Source organism: Phascolarctos cinereus, unplaced genomic scaffold, assembly GCF_003287225.1.
Source record: "Phascolarctos cinereus isolate Bilbo 61053 unplaced genomic scaffold, phaCin_HiC Scaffold_5;HRSCAF=322, whole genome shotgun sequence".
Classification (NCBI taxonomy): domain Eukaryota; kingdom Metazoa; phylum Chordata; class Mammalia; order Diprotodontia; family Phascolarctidae; genus Phascolarctos; species Phascolarctos cinereus.
The window spans coordinates 2,815,150-2,838,193 of NW_027555958.1; the positions used below are offsets into that span (position 1 = coordinate 2,815,150).

The 23,044-nt window shown below is 44.8% G+C and overlaps 1 protein-coding gene across 1 annotated transcript in view; it reads right to left on the reverse strand.

Moving 5' to 3' along the window:
• The window catches only part of TRPM8 (transient receptor potential cation channel subfamily M member 8), a 59,647-nt gene that overhangs the window by 11,439 nt on the left and 25,164 nt on the right, over nucleotides 1-23,044 (reverse strand). The window contains exons 12-19 of the mRNA XM_020973443.2: nucleotides 22,530-22,675; nucleotides 17,185-17,297; nucleotides 15,352-15,568; nucleotides 12,779-12,870; nucleotides 9,705-9,846; nucleotides 7,997-8,168; nucleotides 6,623-6,800; nucleotides 2,375-2,565 (exon numbers count right to left, since the gene is read on the reverse strand). Of these exons, the coding sequence (XP_020829102.2) occupies nucleotides 2,375-2,565; nucleotides 6,623-6,800; nucleotides 7,997-8,168; nucleotides 9,705-9,846; nucleotides 12,779-12,870; nucleotides 15,352-15,568; nucleotides 17,185-17,297; nucleotides 22,530-22,675 (1,251 nt within the window). The remainder of the gene's footprint in view (nucleotides 1-2,374; nucleotides 2,566-6,622; nucleotides 6,801-7,996; nucleotides 8,169-9,704; nucleotides 9,847-12,778; nucleotides 12,871-15,351; nucleotides 15,569-17,184; nucleotides 17,298-22,529; nucleotides 22,676-23,044) is intronic.

A 23,044-nucleotide genomic window follows, 5' to 3' on the forward strand; every position in this document is an offset into this window, starting at 1 on the left:
TACTCAACAATAAGATGAAAGCAGTAATAGCAACATCATAGGTTCTTGTCATTCAGGAATAATAGATACATTAAAATTCATATAAACTTGTGTCATATTTTCCCCATGAATACACCTTCTCTCTGTGGGGAAGAATGAACACACATTTACAGAAACCTGTCAGAGAAGTATGATGAAAACTCATGTGCTCCAGTAACTCACAACTCTTGACCTATAAACATATATCTTTATATCTCAGGAAATGAATGTAAACCTTCCTTGGTGACTGCAGCTTTTATGCTGAACAGCTGCTGACTGGCATCTCAGAAGGTGATTTACTGGGTGACTTTTCTTATTCTTTGCTTCTAAATTGCTCCTCTACTGAGCTGGAGTTGGTTACTTCTTTACAGAAACTGCAGAAGTTTGCCACCTCCAGAGCCAGGCTTCTTTGATGCCTTCACCTTATGTGGTGTTACACTCTTTTAGAAAAAGTGGACAATTGTTGTTGTAAAGTTGATGAAAGCCTTTTCAACTCTGATCCTTTGCAGAATTCTTTTTCTCCTTTTCTGTCTTTCAGGTACAACAGGCTACAAAGAAGATGAGTTCGTCTGTCTTTTCTTCAGCAGAAAATCATAAGAGAGCAGCACAGTGTATTATCTCCATCTCTTCTTCCTTTTGGCAGCATATGGCAGTAGAGAGCACTTTGGACTCTCATTGGCCAACCAGTCTGCCTGGTAACAAATGACTCTAACTGACCAACCAATTTGCCTGGCAACCCCCCAAAACTTTCTATACAGGGCAGGAGATAGAGAGAGAGAGAGAGAGAGAGAGAGAGAGAGAGAGAGAGAGAGAGAGAGAGAGAGAGAGAGAGAGAGAGAGAGGATTTCTCTTTCACACAGTTCTGAAATCTGTCCTTTCATTTCTCGTATCTTGGGTTCAGTCTCCAGGTCCTTTCTGCAAATGAATCCATCTTAGCTTGTGGTTAATAACCGAATTCTCATGATTATGTTCAGATAAATTTCATTTGTTCCGTAATCATAGAAAATTCAGGTGCCCATATTTCCCCATATATTAATATTGTATAAAACACTATATGTTTTCTAATTCTTCAATTATCCATATGTAGATCTTGTGTTTTCTATTCCCTCCAGTATTCTTGCCACATTCAAATAAGCAACTTTTTTTCCCCTCAGAGCTCTGAGTCAGATAACTTCAGTATTGCTTCTCTTAGACATCTGTGCAGATGTAGCCAAGTGAACTTAGTCAAGGCAAACTTAAATCAGCATTTGTTTTTCTCAAAAACAGATTTATTTATGTTCCAGATGAGTGAAGTGGCATTTAGGTGTACTCCGTTAAAGGGTCACTGCTCATATGTTAAAAATCATTTCAAGTGGCAGGAAATTCAGAGATGTTAACATTCTGAAATCCCTTCTTTTCTGGATGTGAGCTTAAAAGAGAAATTAGGAGAGATACTAGGGCTGAATATATAGATTTGGGAAGCACCTTCAAAGAGATCAGAATTAAATCCATGAGAGCTTATGAGATCACCAAGAGGATATAGAGTAAAAAAAAAAAGAGGCTAGGCTAGAACCCTGGGGTAGACCCATGCTTAGGGCATAGATGATAATTCAGCAAGGAAGACTATGAAAGAGCAGACAGGTGAGATTAGAACTGGGAGAGAAAAGTGTCATGAAAACCTAGGGAGGAAAGAATATTCAGGAGGAGAGGGTGACCAATCATGTCAAATGCTGTGAAGAGTTAAAAAAAAAAGGATGAAGACAGATAAAAGGTAATTGGATTTAACAATTAAGACATGGTTGGTATACTTGGAAACAGAAAGTGTCAAGACTGGAAGCCAGACTAGTGCATAATGGTAACTAGAAGTATTCAGGAGGAAGGGATGGGTGACCCCATCAAAAGGAGAATTGATGTCAAGAAAAAATGAGGCGTGAGAAAAGCCACCAGGCTTGCTGTATTCACAAATAAATACTTCTGCCAAATATTTCAGTGCAGTGCACTTGAGGAATTTCACTTAGATTCAGGTTAGTCACAGAATCATAGCTTTAGCAGTGGAAGGAATATTGGAGTTCATGCAGCCCCACATCCTCGTTTAACAGATGAGGAAATGGAAGCCCAGAGTTCTCTGAGCTGCCCCAGCTCACACAGGTAATGAGCTGAGACCCAAACCTGGCTCACTGGATTCCAAAATCCAGCTGTCTCTCTGTTTGCTCCTCTATCTCTCTGTCAGTCTTTGTCTCTCTCTCTCCCCCCAACCCCATACACTAATTCAGTGTCAAGTGAAAACTACCCCCAAATCTGCAATATTGTAATGCACTCCAAAGGGGTAACTGTGTCCAGTCTGACCCTCCAGGTGCAGAAGCCAGACACCACTCACAGCAAGCTGAGGCCTCGGTGTGTTTTTCTTTGCAGCAGCATTTGAAGCATTTTTTCACCACCATGTAGAAGTAAGCAAAGACCACGAAGGGGAAGGGGATGTTCAGGCGACTGCAGTATTCCTGGACCAGGAAGTAACGCTGGAATTTCCACACCTGGTCATTGTTTTCTTGCACTGTTCCCACGGTGTACCTGGCAGGGAGAAGGAAAGGAGCTGCTGTGGCCTCCATGCTCTGCACACCTCAGGCAAGGGGAATTCCAACAATTTTTCCCACCCTCGCCGCACCCCCTAAGTCCAAACTCTGGCGTGGGCTTGTTGACTTGGGAACAAAATCAAAGCGGGTCTTGTGCCAGACCCTTCCTACCTTTTCTCCCTCCATCCTCCCTTCCTCCCTTCTGGTTCAGTTGGTAAATGATGGTAGAGGCCCTACTGTGTGCAAAGCCCTGGGCCAGGTGCTGGGAGGATAGGAGAATGCAATGCCTAGCCTTTCAGTGGCCTTTTAAGGTTTGTAGAGCACTTACATTTGCTATTTCATTTGTTCTTCAGGATAACCCAGTGAAGTGAGTGTTATTATTATCCTGCTTTGTAGATGAGGAAACTCTATAAATGAGGTTAATCAATATTCCCAGAGTCACACAGCTAGAAAGTATCTGAGGAGGAATTGGACCTTGGGTCTTCTTGACTCCAGACCTAACTCTCTGGGCCAGCTAGATGGCACCATAGTGCATAGAGCACCAGGCCTGGAGTCAGAAAGAGTCATCTTCATGAGTTCAAATCCAGCCTCAGATACTTACTAACTGTATGACTCTGGACAAGTCACTTCACCCTACTTGCCTCAGTTTCCTCTGTAAAGTGAGCTGGAGAAGGAAAGGGCAAGCCACTCCAGTATCTCTGCCAAGAAAACCCCAAATGGGGTCATGAAGAGTCAGACACAACAAAAACAAAATGACTTAACTCTCTAACTACTGCACCAGCAGCTGCCTGTGAAGTTTGGCTCAGACATGGGTCTTTCCCTTCATGGAAGTCATAGTCCATAAGGATGATAGGACAAACACAGCTAACTATAACACAAGATTTTGCGGGGTCAGTGCATTAGACAGATGTAGGGGCGATTTCTTTGGGAGACAGAGAGAGGTCAAAGCTCTTTGTGATGTTTGAAGGTTGTTACTAATAATGAGGATTGGGGACAGTTTTGGGAAAGGAGGACCACGAAATTGGGCTTTGGAGAATGAGCAGGAATTCAGTAGGAGAGGAGGGGGAGGGGCCATTTCAGAAACAGAACTGGTCATTTTCAAGTGTCATTTGGACTTAATTTCCCTCCTGAATACAAGAAATCAAGTCTGATGATCCAAAAGCCTTAAAAGATGAAAGTCCTTCAAATGTCTGTTTCATTTAATTCTGATAATTAATGTAAAGTGTGAGAGGCAGCGTGGTCTAGATGGATGGATAGCTAACTTGGAGCAAGAAGATTTGATGTCAGGTCTTGCCTCCCCCTGAGCTGATGGTGTGACCTTGGACAAGTCTCCTAAACTCTCTGTGCCTCAGGCAACTCTCTGGGACTGAAGAGTAGATGAGGCACTGTTCTGAAGCACAGGAAGAATTTTCTCATTGAGAAGTCCTCAAACAGAGGAATTCAGGGCCTTGACTGAAAACGAAAAGTGAATTGTAATTTCTCTGAGGTCAGGAAGCCTTTCATTTTTGTCTTCATACCCTCTGTGACTCGTACAATCCCGAAACACAGTAAGGACTGAAGCATGCTTGTTGGGAATTGAATTGTTTTAAGACTTGGGAGGAGATTGAAGGGGGAATCTCTCTGTGAACTTGGTATTTTCCACCTCTCCCCATTAGAATGTAAGCTTCTTGAGGGCAGAGATCATTTCATTTTTTATATTTCTAGCCCCAGGATTTAGGACAGTTCCTGGTACACAATAGGTGCTAAATAAATGCTTGTTTAATGAAGGAGTGAAGGAGAGTTCCAACAAAGAGGGATATTTGAAGACTTGAGAGAGCACTAATAACTAGGACACCTGATCATGGAGGACTGCAGGGAGGAGGCGGCTCCTAAGTTGAGCCTTGAAGGAAGTCAAGTCTTCCAAGGGCAGAGATACTCATTCTGGGGATAGCCTTAGAGAAAGGTTGGAGATTGTAGGATTGTAGGGTCTCAGGGTCTCACTGCTCTGGCCATTCTAGAACCCTAGAATGGTTTTCATTACGATGACCCATGATAGGCCTATACCCTTCTGGAATTAAGTACACAATTCTGTCTCCATAGAAAATTGAAAACACTGAGTTTTGGAGTGTCTACTTAGCTCCAATTCTGTGAAGAAAATGGGTTAAGCTGGTGCTTGGTGGTTGACAACGGAAAACATTAAGGGCCAGGAAGCACAGCATGGGTGTTGGCCCCCCTAGAAGCCATATCATTCAACTCACTCATTTTACAGAGGGGGAGACTGAGGCCAAAAGAATTTAAGTGACCTGCCTAAGCTTACCCAAGTCATAAGTGACAGGGGCAGGATCCAGACCCGCATCCTGTTTCCAAATCCAGTTTTGTGCCTTCCCTTTGTACCGCATTCACCTCTCTCAAAAGTCGATGATTGTGTAACTCGGTCCTTAGGGGAAAACTGTCTTCAAGCCCATTTGAGCTGGTTACTGCTGCAGAGTCTGCCATGCACTACAAAGGCTGAACCTGGGAGCCTGTGTCTAGATGATAGTTGAACGTGAAGTCCTCTGCGTGTTTTTGAGCGTCTGCACAGAGCTCATGGTTGATACTGTTAATGCAGGAGCCTTTCAGATGTTTACATCTGTTTCCTTTCACCCTCAAATGTCATCAGAAGGAACTGTGGGCAGCTACTTTAAACCCCCAAGTGTATATCAGATTGCTGCTAACAGCTCCCAGCCGACAGATCAAGGTTAACAGGATCACGGGATTTCCGGGGAGGAGACTCTTTAGGAACCTTGTGCTCCAACATCTTCATTTTGCAGATGAGGAAACAGGCTCAAAGAGGGGATTTGCTCAAGGTGCCAAGGTAGCTGAGGAAGAGTCAAGATTCAAGCCTATTTCCTCCCCTCCCACATCCTGTGCTGTTCCCATTACACAGGTGAGCATACAGAGTCTGAGAGATAGAATGACTTCCTTTAAGGCACCTTGAGGGTAAGAGGCAGGGCCAAGAGTCAAACCCAGGTCTCATGCAACAACCTGCTGTGAATCTGCTCACCAGTGGGGAGCCCCCCCGGACAGTGAGCGCTATGCTTTCCCCTGCACTGAGGAGATTGGGAGAGGCATTTTAAGGACTGTTATGAACTAACCAAGTCTTGGTTGTGCCCAGGCTCCAAAATAGTCAACAAACTTCCTAGACAGAGTCTCTGTTCTATGCCAGGCACTGTGCCAAGAGCTGGGGGCTCCCTGTGCACAAAACAGTCCTTGCCCTCAGAGGGGTTACTATCTCCAGAAATGGAGCTACTAAATTAACTGAGACTTCAGCCAGGTAGGCCGCAGGGGGCCTTTCCCTGGCCATGCAGAGAGAACCTCCATAGGACGCAGCTGAAGCTATAGCAGCTGGCCTTGTCGCCAAGGTCTCTCCAAGAGAATATGAGGAAAAATAGATGAACCTGAGCTGAGGGCCATCGTGGAAGGGTTTCTGGAGGAGGTGGCGCTAAAGTTGGCCTTCTTTCCTATGGAGAACAAGCCAAGGTTTGGTTAATATTGCTTCCCGCGTACTCTACATCCCAGCCAAACTGGCCTCTTTGTTTTTGTCTGAGCTTCCCGATTCTTTGTCCTCTTGGTTCCTTGTGCCCTCAGTGGTCTCCTTCCTTGTCTCTGCCTCCTAGAAGCCCTAAATTCTACAGTTCAGGGCAGAGCCACCTCCCACACGAGGTCTCCCCTTCGCTCCTCCCCAAGTGCTACAACCTTCTCCTCCCTGACATCACCTTGGTTTACTTCATGCACAGTTTGTCCATCTGTGTAGCTGTTGTCCACTCCCAATGAGAACAGAGGCTCCTCGAGGGAAGCAATGATTTCATTTTTATCTTTCAAATCTCAGAGCCTAGTACACACAGTAGGTGCTTAATAAATGGAGGAAAGAAAAGAGAGAGGGAGGGGAGATGGAAGTTGGAAAGGGAAGAAAGAAGGAAGGAAGACAGAAAGGGAAGAGTATATGGAGACATAGTCTCTGCAAAGACCCTTCGTTGCTACCCATATCCTGACAATCTCCTTTTTTCCTCCAAATGGGGAGCTGCCCCAGTACATACCCAAACATGGCGACCAGCAGGTTCACAAGCAGGATGTTGGTCGAGAGCATATAGATGCATACGAGGGGGATGGTGATCCATTCAGGGAATCGGGGCAGCCTGTGTTCATCCAGTTCCACACACAGAGGTTTGGATTCATTGCCAGTGAAGGTGCAGTGAGAAAGATCGTAAGTGGTACCTAAGGCACATTGAGAAAGACAAGGCAATGGCATTCTTGGAGGGAGTGAGTGGGGGAGGCAGGCACTAAGATGGGAGGTGTTTCAGCAATGGCAGATGAATGCTCCGAGTTCAGATACGGTCTCCAATGTTAGTTAGCGGTTGTCTCTGGGCCAGCCACTTAATCTCTGCCTGCTTCAGTTTTCCTATCAGCAAAGTGGGAATAAGAATGGCAGCGACCTTCAAGGCTGCTAGGAGGACCAAAGGAGGTCACACTTATAAGGCACTGGGCAAGCTCTGTAAATGTTGGTATTTTGATTAACCAAGAAACAGGAGGCTACTTTGGAGGAGAATTTCACATGGGTAGGAGGACGCCAGAGGACTCCAGAGGGGGTCTTATTGGCAGCTCTCTCTTCCGCCACTGCCTGCTCTATTCTCTCCATGCAAGTGAGAGCCACATAAACATTTTTCCTTCAAAAGACCAAGAGACTGATCTGCAGCCAGCAGCTGAAGGAAGAGGGAGCAACATGGCATGGTGTTACACGGGGTGGTGGAGAGAGAGCCAGCTTTGGAGTCAGGAGACTTGAGTTCAAGTTCTGACACTTACTGGACTCGTGACCCTGGGCATTTCACTTCATCACTTTAGTGCACTAGGCACCTCTCCAAGACTGGAAGCTAAAGAAGGAGGTGCTGACCTGGATTGCTGGAGAGGGTTTCCTCACCTGGGAGTTCCCCAGGTCTAGTCCCTATTCATGTCTCCAACTGCAGGTAACTCGGAGGTTTAGCTACAAGTGATAGTGCATGTAGATATAGTACTTTGTGAACTCGTTGCTGAATCCATTGAGCCCGCCCAGGGTGTTGCTGTGTTACAATTGTCTGATAGTGAAGAATTGCTCTTTAGGCCACCTTTGGGGCTGGGGGAAAGTGTCTGAATCAAGCCATGATCCCCCTGGTGATGCCAGTGATCCTGAGAAGTGCGTGAAGAATGAGGATACCTCTGTCAAGCTCCTCTCAACAATTCAACAAGTATTTATTCACCTACTGTACACCAAGCACTGGAGATGTGAAGACAGAATCAAAACAGCCCCTGAGCTCAAAGAGGTTGAATTCTGATAGGGGAAATTACCACACCCCTACAGACACAGAGTAAAGCATTAGATCCCAGCCACATCCCTGCCACAAACACACATACGTGACACAACGTGAACCGTTGATTACCGTCCACATCGCTGGGCACCTGGCCGAACATGGCCAGGTAGGGCTCGTAGATCACTGAGCGGAAGATCCACTCCCAGCGATGCTCGTTCTGCCTCAAGATGCCTTGACGGGCCACCCCAAAGGCCACCATCCAAACCGCGAAGAGGAACAGGAAGAAGAAGATGTCAATTAGCTGGAGGAGAATGGAAAAACCTGTCAGTGTCTCATTCACCATCTGTCAAGTGAGTCCAACCTGCTCATCTCCTGGTAAATGCGTGTTGAGGGGTCACCGCTCACTGAGCAAAAGATGATTAGAATACAGCTGGGACAGAAAAGGCAATCACCCAGTGTTCATTTCATCCCTCACAATGGCTAAAAGAAAGTCTATCTGATTTGTATCCCATTAGAAGCCTCTTCTCTCTCCTTGTGCTATGGAGTTGACTCTGGGTTCAAGAGGCTAGGCCAGAGGAACACACCCTCTGCATCTTCTACCAGACCGGAAAGGCTGCAAGTGCTGTCCTGAGTCTGGGCTTTCTGCAGACAGGCTTCAAAATCATTATTCAGAGGCACCTCTCTGAGTGGGAAAAGCCATTACTAAGCGGCTGGAAAGTCTGTAAATAGCAGAAATGACGTTCCTGTTCTGTACTTGGAAAGCTGCCCCCAATCCATGATGTGCTAAAGTAGAAGCAGAGGTGGTTCTTGAGTCACAGACCCTCGGTTCAGATCTCTGCTCCGCTATTTACTTGCTGTGTGATCACCCAACCTCTCTGGGCCTCAATTTCTTCCTTTCTAAATGAGGGAGTTAGACTAATGATCCCTAAGGTCCCTTTTGGCTCCAAACCTATTATCCTATAGCCTTGAATTTTCTTAAAAAGAAAAAATTTCATCCTTTAAAAAAGAATAATCAAATCACAAGAAATATGATTAGTAGAGAAGGGAAGCGAATCAACATTTATATAGCACCTGCTGTGCACTGAGCACTGCTAGGCACTTTTTTACGAATATCATCTCATTTGATCCTCACAATGATCCTGCAAGGCAGTTGCTTTTCTTATGCACATTTTACTGTTAAGGAAACTGAGTCTAACAGAGGTTAAGTGACTTGCCTGAGGTCATACAATTAGTAAGTGTCTGAGCCTGGATTTGAACTCAGGTGTTCCGGACTCCAGGCCCAGCTCTATCCATTGCTCCAACAGCTGAGTCCAAGGTTATAAATGGAAAAATTTAAGGTTAAGCAGAATTAGAAGCACTTGGTGCTTCAGAATAATTTTTATTCGAGGATGAAAGTCTTGGACCCTGGTGTAACTGGAACCCAAGAATAAAAGTTTAATGTCACTAAATTAACACCAAATGAGTTAATACATTCAAAGTGATTTACAGTCCTTAAAAGTCTTTAGAAACATTGGCTATAATAATAATAATAATAATTATTATTGGCCTTGTTCTGATGAGGAAAAGTTCTGCAGTGTCATGGATTTCCATTTCCTTCTGAAGAAAACCAAGCTGGACATTTCTAGCTCCTAGCCATGTTGCAGTCACTTGCTGGGTCAATGGGCCACAGACAGCTTTTGTCAGGCTTCAGCCTGGAAAAGATCTCTCTGGGACAACACCATCAGATGGCAATCCTGAGGCTGTGCTGTTGGAAGCCTCTCTATGCACAGTTTCTTTCCCTGATGGGTCTGAATTATTGGGCAGAGCACTTTCTTCTGTCTCTGTTCATGAATCTTACCATCCTCTGCAGCATGATGATTTTGGGCCCTAGATTTCTGCTCACAGTGAAAATATGGATGAGCCTCAGAGTGAAGATGATATAATCCAGGCAAAAGATGACACGTCCAGAATATAGGGAGCTTTTGTTAGAGGAGTGGAGTCTGTTGAGAAAAGGAAAAAGGGCATGGAAGAAAGAATGATTTTAGAAATCCTTTGGCTTTGTTATGGCAAAAACAAAGGATGTGAAATCTTTTGCAAATATATTCCCCTTTGACAAGGAATATAGGCAATACTTGAATATGTGAGTACTAAGGAGATCAGGATTAACTGTGGAAAATGCCATATTGGCAGTCCTAAAAAGGTGAGCCTTATATTTCCATTTTAGATACCACAAAGGAAATGTATGGATCTGCACAGCTGTGCTGCCCCCTCTTTCCCAAAACATGAAGCAGACTCAGCCCACTGGGTGAACAACAGTGGAACAGAACTGGGAACAGTGGAACAGAATGGTAGGAGAAAGAAGGAAGAGGAGGCCACATTTCCCTTTGCAGGATTGAGGAGTTAAAGGCTACGTGGGGTGCACCTGTTGGGATGGCATGCACACACCTGTTTCCTCCTAGGAAGGAGCTACTACTGCATGCCCAGCCTGTGCTGTTTCATTCTAAATTTGGCTCAAGTGCTCATTTCTACATGAAGCCTTTCCTGATTCCCCTCCTCCAGTTTCTTAGTGCCTTCCTTCCTCTGCCAAATGACCTTATATTTGTTTGATACATATTGGGAATACGCTTACATCTGTGCAAGTTGTCTCCATTGCTAGAGTGTTAGCTTCTTGAGAGCAAGGGCAGTCTTTGTATCACCAATACCTAGTGTGGTACCTGGCACATAGTAGGAATTTAATGAATGTTTGTAGCTGGATTGGCTTTGGTTTTCCAACCACAGAGGCTCAATTTGAGACAATCTTTGAGCAGATTTCTTGGGTAAGATAAAGGTGAAAAGGTGGTCTCACTTCAGGAAATGGTCCAAAGCCAAAAGGGATCTGTCCAACAGTGTCAGGAGAACACCATGGAGGGAGGGACTAGGAGCTTTGAATGATAACAAATGGCTTCATCCAATTCTTGGCGCAGCTACCTTCTGGAATAATACTCAATCACTAAGCATTGATTAAGCACTAGGATTTTGTAATGTTCTGTCATGGCCTGTTCTATCCTGTCCTATATTACTATATCATATCATACATCATACAATACCAGGCCTTATGCTAAGTGTTGGGGATATAACAATGGGAGCAAAAAGGGTCCGTCCTCTTAAGGACCTCACCTTCCAGCAGGGGAGACAACACATACAGGTACACACAAGACACCTACAAAGTAGTAACCTCAGAGGTAAGGAACTAGTGGGTGTTTGGGGTGGGGTGGGGTGGGGAGGAAGGCAAGAAAGGCCTCCTGTAGAAGACAGTTCTTAAGTTGAGTCTTGAAGGAAGACCAGGAATCTGAGAGGTAAAGGTGAGGTGGGAGAGTGTTCCAGGTGTGGTACAAAAGCATGGAGGCGGGAACAACATTCATGAGCAAATAACTTCTATTAATGGTTCGTGCCTGGGGTGGATTCCTCAATCAGTTTCTTTATTTCCACCCAGTTCAAGACACAAGCCCACCTGGAATCCTCAAAAGTGAACCATTTAACTTAATCAATCAGAAGAGATGGGTCAGGGATGTTTTCTAATGTTCAAATGTCCACTGGAGGTGACCCAGTCTGTAGTGTCCGTGAGCTCCGCATTTGATTATTCTCTTTGGCTTGCAAATACACAGATTGTCAGAAGCCCTGGGCAAAAGGACATGCTGACACAGAATACAAATCATAGAAAGTCAGGCTTGGGAAGAACCTCCGAGGTTTTTTCATTTTTGTTATTTTTTGAACCATAAACCAGCAAGAGCTAGGAAAGACCTGGGAGGTCTCCTGGTCCAGTCTCCCACCCCAATGCAGAAATGCCCTTGACAACATCCCTGATAGGTAGTTTTATAGCCTTGGCTTGGACACTTCCAATGATGGGGCAGTTTCTACCAAGGCTCTCCTAGCTTCTGTCTCACTATTAGTCCCTCCTTGTGGCCAGAATGATGTACAAAGGAACCGTTATCCTCATCCTCTCCTATTTCTTCTAAGAGACCTGCCCTTGACAGGAAGGCAAGTTGGGGAATTGCCAGATGCCCTGTTTCTGGTAGAAGGAGACTCCTTTAAGCTGTCTGGAGATGCTAGCTTGCCCTCCCTAAGCTTTGGGGTCAAGTGGACTGACTGAATTGATGGTGGCATGCTGCTATTTATATAGCCTGAGACGCTATTTGAATCACACAGGATGGACAGGCAGGTGTGGGTGGGTTGGGACTATGTCGCTGGAGGGAGCATCCAAGCAGTGAGCCTGCTGGAGATGTGGCAGATTCTCCCTCTTTGGCTATCTTGAAGCAGAGTCTGGGCGACCACTTGTTGGGCGTGTCTCGGGGGGGGCTTGGTTTTGGGGCTGCTGAGTCCTCTTTCTCCTCTTAAATTCTGTGATTCTGTTAGAGCGACCTTCTTTGGGCAAGTCACATAACCTCCCTGGGCCTCAGTTTCCTCATCTGTAAAATGAAGTGATTTGACTAGCTGACCACTAAGGTCACTTCCAGCACTCCAGTTATCGTTCTCACAGTGATTTTGTGACACAGATAGTCTATAAAACACCCTTCTCCTCATTTTAAAAATGAGGCAACTGGAAGTCATGAGAGCCACACATTTTTCCAAGGCCCCATGGGTTGCAATTCAAACCCGGATCTTTTAGCTCCAAGATCCAGTGCTCCTTCCCCGAGACCGTGGTGTCTCTCCTGGATGAGAGCCATGCACTTTGCATCAGAGGAGAATTCAGCGTGTCTGTGTTATGGGGCGGAGGAATAGAAAACTCCTTGCTGAGTGTTCAACTTGAAGCCATCATCCATGGCTCATTACGATGCAGGCCCCCACCCATCACTGACAACATAGTGCACCTGAATTTTAACCCTTTCTCCATTTAACCGCACACTGAAGAGCTTAGAGAGTGCACCATGTAGAAATGCCAAGGAAGTTTCTTACCGGAAGACAATCCCTGCTATGAAGTAAAATAATCCAAGAGTGTCCATGACATTCCACAGGTCGGTAAAGTACTTAAGCCCATTCATGTACCACTGTAGGATGGAAGAGGGAAGGAGTGGAATGCTATCATTAAGGAGCACCTACTGCCCATATTCCCTTCTTCTCCCAGACTTCCTTTGCTCTCTTTCATTCATTCATTACCAACTCATTTACACTGACTGCGTGAGGCACTGAGCTAGGTGTTCAAGGGACAAAGATATACTGTGACCTTCTGACTAATATCTGGCTATCCCGAGAGCTAGGACCACTCTTGATGTTGCCTTGAAAGTGGAAAACACATGCTAACAGCATCTATCTATCTATCTATCTATCTATCTATCTATCTATCTATCTATCTATCTATTATCTATCTATCATACCCAATCTGGTTTTTACAGATTATCCAGAATGCTCCCCCTATATCTCATAGATTTCAGAGGACCATGAGACCTGAAACATTCATGCCCAAAGTGATAGAGCTAATAAATCTAACAATCTGAAGTCCAGCCCTGGACCCAGAAACAGCAGAGTTCTACCTTTGACACTTAATTTTTATGGGACCATGGGCAGACAGGTCACATAACATCTTTAAGCCTCAGTTTCATCATCCTAAAATGGGGATAATAGCTCTAGTGCTTACTCTACATTGCTATTAAGGGGGTCAGATAAGATGTTTGTGAAACCCTTTAGAAATGTCGGTCATTGTTATGTGGTAGAATGAGATGCTTGATGGCTTCGGGGGTGGGATGGTAATCATGTCTGTGATTTCATTGTTGTAGGGAAATGCCAGTGAAGAAGCTTTGTCTCCCAAGGAGGACCTGTGAGTCTCCTGCAGCTTGTGGTCTTAGAGGACCTTGGGAACACAGACCCAGCACTGGAAGGGACCCAGGAGGCCAGTGAGCCCAATTCCTTCATTTTGCATAGGAGGAAGCTAAGGCCTAGGGAGGGAAAGTGATTTGCCCCAGGTGACACAGGTAGCAAGCCTGAGAGGTGGGATTTCAACTCAAGTCCTCTGATGCTGGGCAACAGAATATAGTAGATACAGCGCCAGGCCTGGAGTCAGGAAGATCTGAGTTCAAATCTGGCCTCAGATACTTACTACCTGTGTGACCCTCGGCAAGTCATGCTGTGTGCCTCAGTTTCCTCGTGTGTAAAATGAGCTGGAGAAGGAAATGGTAGACCACTACAGTATCTGCCAAGAGGACCCCAAGGGGTCATGAAAAGTTGGACACAATTAAACAACAATGCCCTCACATACAATCGATGACCAAATCCAGTGGTTTCCACCTTCCTGAGAGATTTTTCCCATCCAATTCCTCCTTTCTGTTCCCACTATCCCTGTACATGTACAGATCCTCTTTCCTGAATTTCCCGCCACTCACTCCTGCTATAAAATGACTCAAAGATGGTTATTATCATCTCCCTATGGCTCTTCTCATAGAATAAGCCTTTTACATGGTGGCCAAAGGAATTATTTTACTCACAGATCACAGGATCACAGATTCAGAACTGGAAGGGCTCTCAGAGGCCATGAGTTCCAATCTCTTCTTTAAGATTTTACAGATGAGGAAACTGAGGCAGACAGAAGTTAAGTGACTTGCCCAGAGTCACTCAGCTAGCAAATATCTAGGGTGGATTTGAACCTAGGTCCTCTTGACCTAAAGTTCTGCGCCTTCTTTATTATGCTATGATGCCTCGACATAACTCTTTTCCTCAAAAATCTTTCCCATAGCCCCCTCTTCCCTTCAAGGCCCTCCATAATCTGATGCCAACCCCCTCGTCTGGCCCTATCTCCTGCTGCTCATCTCCACCCTCTTCATGCTTCAGCCACAGAACTTGTAACACAGCCTACCCAGCCCAGCCTCCTTGCCCTTCCTCACTCTGATACCCCCTCCCCTTCCCATGCTTCACATGGCATATTCTTATTCATCAGACCCTACTCGAATCCCCCGTTTTCCAAAAGCTTCCCCTGGTCACCCAAATTGGTAACCACCTCCTCCTTGGACCCCATAAACTCCTAGAGAGACCTTCCCCACTGCTCTGGAATCCCCTCCATCCTTCCCTCTGCCTCTTGGAATCTCCCTTCTAGGGAGCTTCAAGCTCCCTTTTACATTCTACTCAAGGTTCCCCTTCCACGTGAGACCTTTCTCAGCTCCCCTACATGTTCGAAGTGCTCCCAAAATTACCTTGCGTATACTCTGTGTGTAATTTGTATCTGCTTATATCTCTACACGCCGTCTTCCCTCCTGCCCCGCCCCCCCCCCATCATTCTGACTAGGTGCTTAATCCTCACCTGTTGAATTGAATTGGCAAAGCAGAAGGACTTGGGATTTGAAGGGACTTTCACTGGGCTGATGAAGGATTGCCCAGCTATGGAGGTGGGGGAAGATTGGATAAAGTCCCTCCTTGTCTTCAGGCCTTACTTACAACAGGAAAGTTGGTTCTAGAACCAGCTCCCTTTGATCTCTGAAGGCAGTCCCTGTTCTCTCTGGCTTTGGAAAGAGCTGAGCTCCCTGGGGAATGGGGCTGCCTACCTGTCTCACTTCATCACAGAAGAGGACGAAGACCAGGGCATAGAGGATGAGCTCTGGTGTGTGAGGCACAGAGTGGAAATCCATGAGCAGCACGTAGGCAAAAAGCAGCAGGAAGGCGATATAGAAGACCGCATTCCAGGAGAAGACCACAAATGGTGAGGTGAAGAAAGCCAGGTAGGACCAGATAAGCCTTCTATGTCTGTCGATGGGCTTCTTCCTGAGGTGGGAAAGAAATGAACCCAGAGAGCTTGGTCCTTTAGAAGTGGAATCTGCTCCTTATGAAATGGATCTGTGCCCTTTGTATGGTCATGTCTAAAATAGCTCAGCATGCCACCTCCTACAGGAAGCCTACTGGATTCTTCCAGCCCACCCCAGCCCACCCCCAATGACTTTGAACCTACCTGCAGTAAGTAGCTTTGTATTTACTTTTCTGTGTCCTGTTGTTTTCCCAATAGAATGGACCCTACCCTTGAGGGGTAGGTGCTTGACAAAGGCTGGTCAATGAATGAATGAATGAATGAATGAATGAGTTCATTAGTAACCCTTTGAGAACCAAAATCCTTTGTCCACTGAATAAGGCTAGCCCTAGGTTGAACCTGCTTATCTTTTTTTTTCTTTTGAGACAATTGGGGTTAAGTGACTTGCCCAAGGTCACACAGCTAGTAAGTGTCAAGCATCTGAGGTCAGATTTGAACTGACTCCAGGGCTGGTGCTCTGTACTGCACCACCTAGCTGCCCCTCTCTACTGCACCACGTAGCTGCCCCATGAACCTGCTTATCTTGTTCCCTTTTTTAGATGGTTTAGAAACCCACTTCTAGAAGACAAAAACACTCTCTGCTCAGATAGCCACCCTTTGTTCTCATTGCCAAAAATAAGCTCTGCTTAATACTACCAACCAGAAAGTCCAGAATCAGGCATCTCTGCCCTCCCACCTCCAGGCTTTTGCACGTGCTGCTCCCCAGGCCTGGAGTGCCCTCCCAGCTCACTTTTGCATCTTAAAATCCGCAGATCTAAGAAAGGCTGAACCCACGTGTTCCACGTGCACCAGATCTGCCTCTCCTTATATATTAAGGCCCCTTCCAATGACTTCAGATTTGCTTTGTACTGCTTTCAGTAGCCTGCACTATATTGCTAACAGCACATTTGTTTTCAAAATTCAGCACGTTTTTAGAGTCTGTTATTACAAGTCACCATGGAAAGTTCCAAGCAGCTGTGGCCATATGAAAGAAAAGAGTTTGCATCCCAGTAGGATAAATTATATGCACACAATACAACATATAGAATACATACATCTGCACACACACACACACACACACACACACACACACACATATATACATATATATATATATATATGTTATGCAATACATGTCTATGGCATAAGGAAACATGTAGTGAGAGCCATAGGAGAAGGGCAGACCCCCAAGTACTACAGGAGTGAACCACTTTGATCTTGGCCAAATCACCTTTCCATCTCTGCTCTGCTTCAGGAAGTTGGATAAGGTGGCCTCTGACATCCATCCAGCTCGAGATCTGTGGCCTAGCTTGTAACTTTTCTTGCCTCAGTTTACCCATCTGGAGCATAAAAGGGTTGGATTACATGACCCTGAAGGTCCCTTTCAGGTCTAAATCTAAATCCTTTGATAGAATGACAACAGGATGTGACTCAAATCAAGCTTGGCCATACCAAGTGCCAGTTGGGGGCAGCTCCAAGAAGGGCCTGCTATGACAAGAAACCAATTGTAATTGCTAGAGGTCACTTTCTGGTCATCTGCCTTTTCATTCACTTTCCTTCACTGAATGAGCCTTTTAAGGAAAACTATGGTCATTACCTGAAGGACACAAAACCACAGCCCACCAAAGGTATGAGAAACAGGCATAGAATGATCTTCCAGTTCTTGGTGTCCCGGGATATCTCTCCATACCATTGCTTGGAAAGGAAATTCTGGAGGCAATAGAGACAAAAGAATGGAGGCCATTCTGTCAGGGCGGGAAAGAGACAGACAGGACAAAAAACTTGCTTCCTCCATCCTCTACCACTCTCCCCACCTTGAAAATGCCACCACTCTGAAGCAATGTCCAATAGTACAAATCAGATTCACGAGCTGAATACAAACCTGCCACAGTCAGCTCTCTATTATGTGCCTTAATGGAGAGGGAGAGAAGAGTGAATAATTCATACGAGTAGATAGCCTCTCCCCCAGTTCCCCCAATCCACCCTCCCCCCCCCAATTACCTGGGCTGAGCTTTGAAATCTACCCACACAGACCCGAATCATGCTCAAACCTCTACTCCCTGTGGTCCCAGCCCTGGGGTGGACTTGCTGTTGGTGAACAGTGACCCATCGATAACCACAAATCACCTACTGCTTGGCTAATTTGCTTATGGACCAATCACCAGCAAGTGACAGTATTCACATAAACACACTCTGGTTTTTCTCCAGTGCTGATTGCCATAAAAATGGAATTTGCAGAAGGCTGACCTAATATCACTTGTGCTTGCACCCATTTGGATGCAGGCTTGAGCAGACAGGGTCTATACTTAGCACCCATTATATACCCCATTCTCATAGAGCCTGGGCTCTTTGCTCTTTTTATAAATGTACTGAATACAGGTATAGATGACACGCTTATCAGATGGGCTGAAAAGGTGACTTATAATTCACTGGAGAAGAAAACAGGATACAAAAAAAAATCTAAACAGGTTGGAACCTTTGGTTGAATCTAATAAGATAACACTGTATAAGGGTAAATATAAAAATGTACAATTTAGCATAGAGATCAATGTTTCCCATACAAGATGGTAGAGGCATGGTGAGATGGTTAGTGTGTTTGAAAACAGTGTGATAAGACAGATGACAAAGGTGATTAGAAATTAGGCAGCATTAAGGGGTACAGAATGCCTGCTTTACTCTTCCTGGTCAGCCCATATCTGGAACATTGGCTTAGGTTCCAGGTACTACATTTTAAGAACGACTTGAGTTAGTTGGAAAGAATCCAGAGACATGTGAATAGATTGGAGGAGGGCTTCAAGATGTAAGAGAATTGGGGGTGGAGCCAAGATGGTGGAATGAAAGCAGTGACTTGCTTGAGCTCTCCCCCAAACCTCTCCAAATACCTGTAAAAAATGGCTCTAAACAAATTCTAGAGAGCAGAACCCACAAAATGACAGAGTGAAACAAATTCCCGGCCCAAGACAACCTGGATGGTTGATTGGAAAGGTCTATCGTGCTAGGCTGGGAGAGAAACGTAGTTCAACACACACAAAGACCAGGCCTCAGCAAACCTGGAGCAGGCCTCAGGGGACTGAATCATGGGCAGCTGTGGCAGTTTCCAGATTTCTCAACCCACAAATGCCAAAGACAACTTAGAAGGTGAGTAGGAAAAGTCTATGACCTCGGGGAGAGAGAAGCTAGGTCTCAGCCTCAGTCCTGGCTGCTTCTGGAGCTTCTGGCCCACAGACTGAGGGGGAAATGAGTGATCAGAGGGGGACTCTCTGCTGGTGCCAAGGCAGGATTCTCTTGCTTTGCCCGTGCTTGGATCTGGGTCACAGTTCTGGGTGGTGATCTTGGGGTGAGGAGGAGTGCTGGCATGGTACAGCTTGTAGTGGCAGTGCAGAGGGAATCTTCCTCACAATTCCAAGGGAGAAAAGAATGCTTGTGATCACTCATAGACCAGAGCACAGGCCAGGAAAGGGGTAAACACCTTGCCCTTGATTGTACCACCTTGGAAGAACTGAAAAGTTACAGGTCCCCAGAAACAGCTCTGAAAACAGCTGCACAAAACCCCCAAAGCTTGGTACGGTGCATTCTCTACACTGGAAGCAGACCCTTACCTTAATAAAGAGTTTAAAACTCAAGAAATTGGCTGGGATCATGAGCAAGCAGCGCAAAAAAAGTCAGACCACAGAATCTTTCTTTGGTGACAAAGAAGGTCAAAACACACAACCAGAAGAAGACAACAAAGTCAAAGCTCTTACATCCAAAGCCTCCAAGAAAAATATGAATCAGTCCCAGGCCTTGGAAGAGCTCAAAAAGGATTTTGAGAAGCAAGTTAGAGAAGTAGAGGAAAAACTGGGAAGAGAAATGAGAGTGATGCAAGAAAATCATGAAAAACAAGTCAACAGCTTGCTAAAGGAGACCCCCAAAAATACTGAAGAAAATAACACCTTAAAAATAGCCTAAGTCAAATGACAAAAGAGGTCCAAAAAGCCAATGAGGAGAAGAATGCCTTAAAAAGCAGAATTGGCCAAATGGAAAAGGAAGTCCAAAAGCTTACTGAAGAAAATACTTCCTTAAAAATTAGAATGGAGCAATTGGAAGCTAGTGATTTTATGAGAAATAAGACATTGCAAAACAAAACCAAAAGAATGAAAAATAGAAGACAATGTGAAATATCTCATTGGAAAACAACTGACCTGCAAAATAGATCCGGGAGAGATATTTAAAAATTATTGGACTATCTGAAAGCCATGATCAAAAAAAAGAGCCTAGACATCATCTTTCAAGAAATTATCAAGGAAAACTGCCCTGATTTTCTAGAACATGAGGGTAAAATAGAAATTGAAAGAATCCACTGATCACCTCATGAAAGTGATCCTCAAAGTAAAAGTAGGAATATTGTAGCCAAATTTCAGAGTTCTCAGGTCAAAGAGAAAATATTGCAAGCAGCCACAAAGAAACAACTCAAGTATTGTGGAAACATAATTAGGATAACACAAGATTTAGCAGCTTCTACATTAAGGGACCAGAGGGCTTGAAATATGATATTCCAGAGGGCAAAGGAGATAGGATTACAACTAAGAATCACCTACACAGCAAAACTGAATATAATACTTCAGGGGGAAGAAATAGACATTCAGGGGAATAGAGGACTTTCAAGCATTCTTGATGAAAAGACCAGAGCTGAATAGAAAATTCAACTTTCAAATACAAGACTCAAGAGAAGCATGAAAAGGTAAACAGGGAAGAGAAATCATAAGGGACTCATTAAGGTCAAACTGCTTACATTCCTATATGGAAAGAGGATATTTGTAACTCATGAGAACCTTGTCAGTATCAGGGTAGTTTGAGGGAAAAAATTGTTATGTATAGATAGATTAATAAATAGAGGTAACAGGGTGAATTGAAGATGAATAGGTAATATCTGGAGAATAAAATTAAGGGGTGAGAGAGGATTATACTGGGAGAAGGAGAAAGGGAGGGGTAGAATGGGGTAAATTATCTCACATAAAACAGACAAGAAAAGGCTTTTATAATGGAGGAGAAGTGGGGGAAGGTGAGAGGGAATGAGTGAATCTTATTCTCATTGGATTTGGGCTAAGGAGGGAATAACATACACACTCAATTGGGTATGGAAAGCTATCTTACCCTACAGGAAAAGAAGGGGGGAAGTGGATAAGGGGGGTGGATGATAGAGGGGAGGGCAGATTAGGGGAGTGGGTAATCAGAAGCAAACACTTCTGAGGAGGGACAGGGTCAAAAGAGAGAATAGAATAAATGGGGGGAGGGATAGGATAAAGGGAAATATGGTTTTCCACAGCATGACTACTATGGAAGTGTTTTGCATAACTACATAATTATAATCTGTATCAAGATGCTTGCCTTCTAAATGAGGGTGTGTGGGGAGGGAGGAAGGGAGAAATTTGAAACCCAAAGTTTTAAAAACAAATGTTAAAAAATTATTTTCATATGCAACTGGGAAATAAGATATACAGGCAATGGGATATCCTGCCCTACAGGAAAATAGAAGAGGAAGGGAATAAGAGAAGTGGGGAGAGATAGAAAGGAGGGCGGATTAGGGGAAAGGGTGTTCAGAATGCATGCTGTCTTGGGGTTGGGGGAGGGATGAGATGGGGAGAAAATTTGGAACTCAAAATCTTGTTGAAGTGAATGTTGAAAACTAAAAATAAATTAATGAATCTTCATACGCACACACACACACACACACACACACACATATACACATACACACACACACACACACCACACACACACACACACACACACACACACACACATATATATGCATATAACAAATAAAGGTGAATCAACACTTGAAAAAAAAAGATGTAAAAGAATCACTGGAATTGAGGATGTTTACCCTGAGAAGAGAAGCTAGGGGCTGGGAGTGAACAATAGCTATTAGCAGGCTAGCTCTTGAGACTGGTTTTGCCTTGCTCTTTATCCCCAGCACTTAGCACAGTCCCTGACACTTAGCAGGCACTTTATAAATCCCTATTGCCTGACTTGATGACTGAGAGACTTTTTTCAAGTATTAGGAGGAGTGTCCCAGAAGAGAGATTAGCTTTGTTCTACATTCCCTACCCCAAGGCCAAACCAGGAGAGAAGTAGAAGTGGTAAAGAGGTGAATTTAGATTTGAGATCAGGAAGACCTTCCTAACACTTTGTGCTGTCCAAGAGTGCAGGGCTACATCCCTGGATGGTGCCCATTGATGGCCATGGCAGAGAGGAAATGATTTTTAAAGGATATATTGAATTGAACTGTTTTAGGAGTTCCTTCCAAAGTTGAGATTCTGGTAACTAGTTCATGCTAAGTTGGACCGGGAACTAGCAGTCCACCGCCTCCTACACTTCAGCTTTTTCTGCTACCCCAAACAACTTCAATTCAATTGAATCAAATAAACATTTATTAAGGACCTGCTGTGTACCAGGAAATATACAAAATAGTAGGGAGGTAAAGACAAGTCCCTACCATCAAGGAGCTGCCCTTGGACAGGAGCAGCTTCCTCTTGCTAGTATCTCAAATGTCAGGTAAATAAAAATGCCCAGCAGCACATCATGTTCAGGTGGGATTGCAGGTTTATGCGCATGGCTAGAGATCATCTCAGAAGACAGAGAGCTGGTGCCTCCATGAGGGAGAGGAGCAAAGCTCAGAACCGAGAAGGAGGTCTAGTCGAGACCAATTTAAGTCAAAGTGAGTTTAAACACAGAGAAAACCCTCCTGAAAGTGTTGATGGAAGCCTCTTTGATCAGCTGTGCCTGCATAGTTGGACCTGGGGGTGCTGTCAGAAGGCTTATCCAACCTAGTCCTCTTTCCCTTGCCACATTTTTCCTACAGAAAAGGAGCATTGCTGGCGATTGTCCCCGTGATCTGATGAGGAAGTGCCCACTGTCTGGATGTTTTCTAGACTCACATCGAGCTGGACGGATTCTCACCTGGACTCCTGGTTGTGCAATGAACTGCTGATCTGTGGCTTCCACAGCGAGTTCCAGACAGTTGCTGCCACCCCAGGCCTCACAGGTGTACACCAGGAGCTGTTCGGCCAGATCTTCATCATTGCTGTAGCATTCTGTGAAGAGTTCTAAGACAGAGACAAAGAGGATCAGAGACGGACATGAAGAGAGACAGAGTGAGCTCTCTGGGGACAGAGAGAGATGGAGACACACAGAGAGAAAGACGTGATGAAAGACACAGAAACAGAAATGTGATGGGAGACAGAGACACAGAGGAGATAATAAGGGACACAGAGAGAGTCCAAGACAGGGAGAGAGAAACATAGTTACAGAGAGACAGAGAGAGAGAGACAAGAAAAGAAATGCAGACAGAAGGAGAAAGATGCAGAAAGAGAGACAGTGAGGGGCACAAAGAGCTAAAGAAAGAGTTGGAGAGAGGTACAGAGAGAGATGAAGAGACATGACCTTTGGACAAGAAAACTCATAAGAAAAATCGC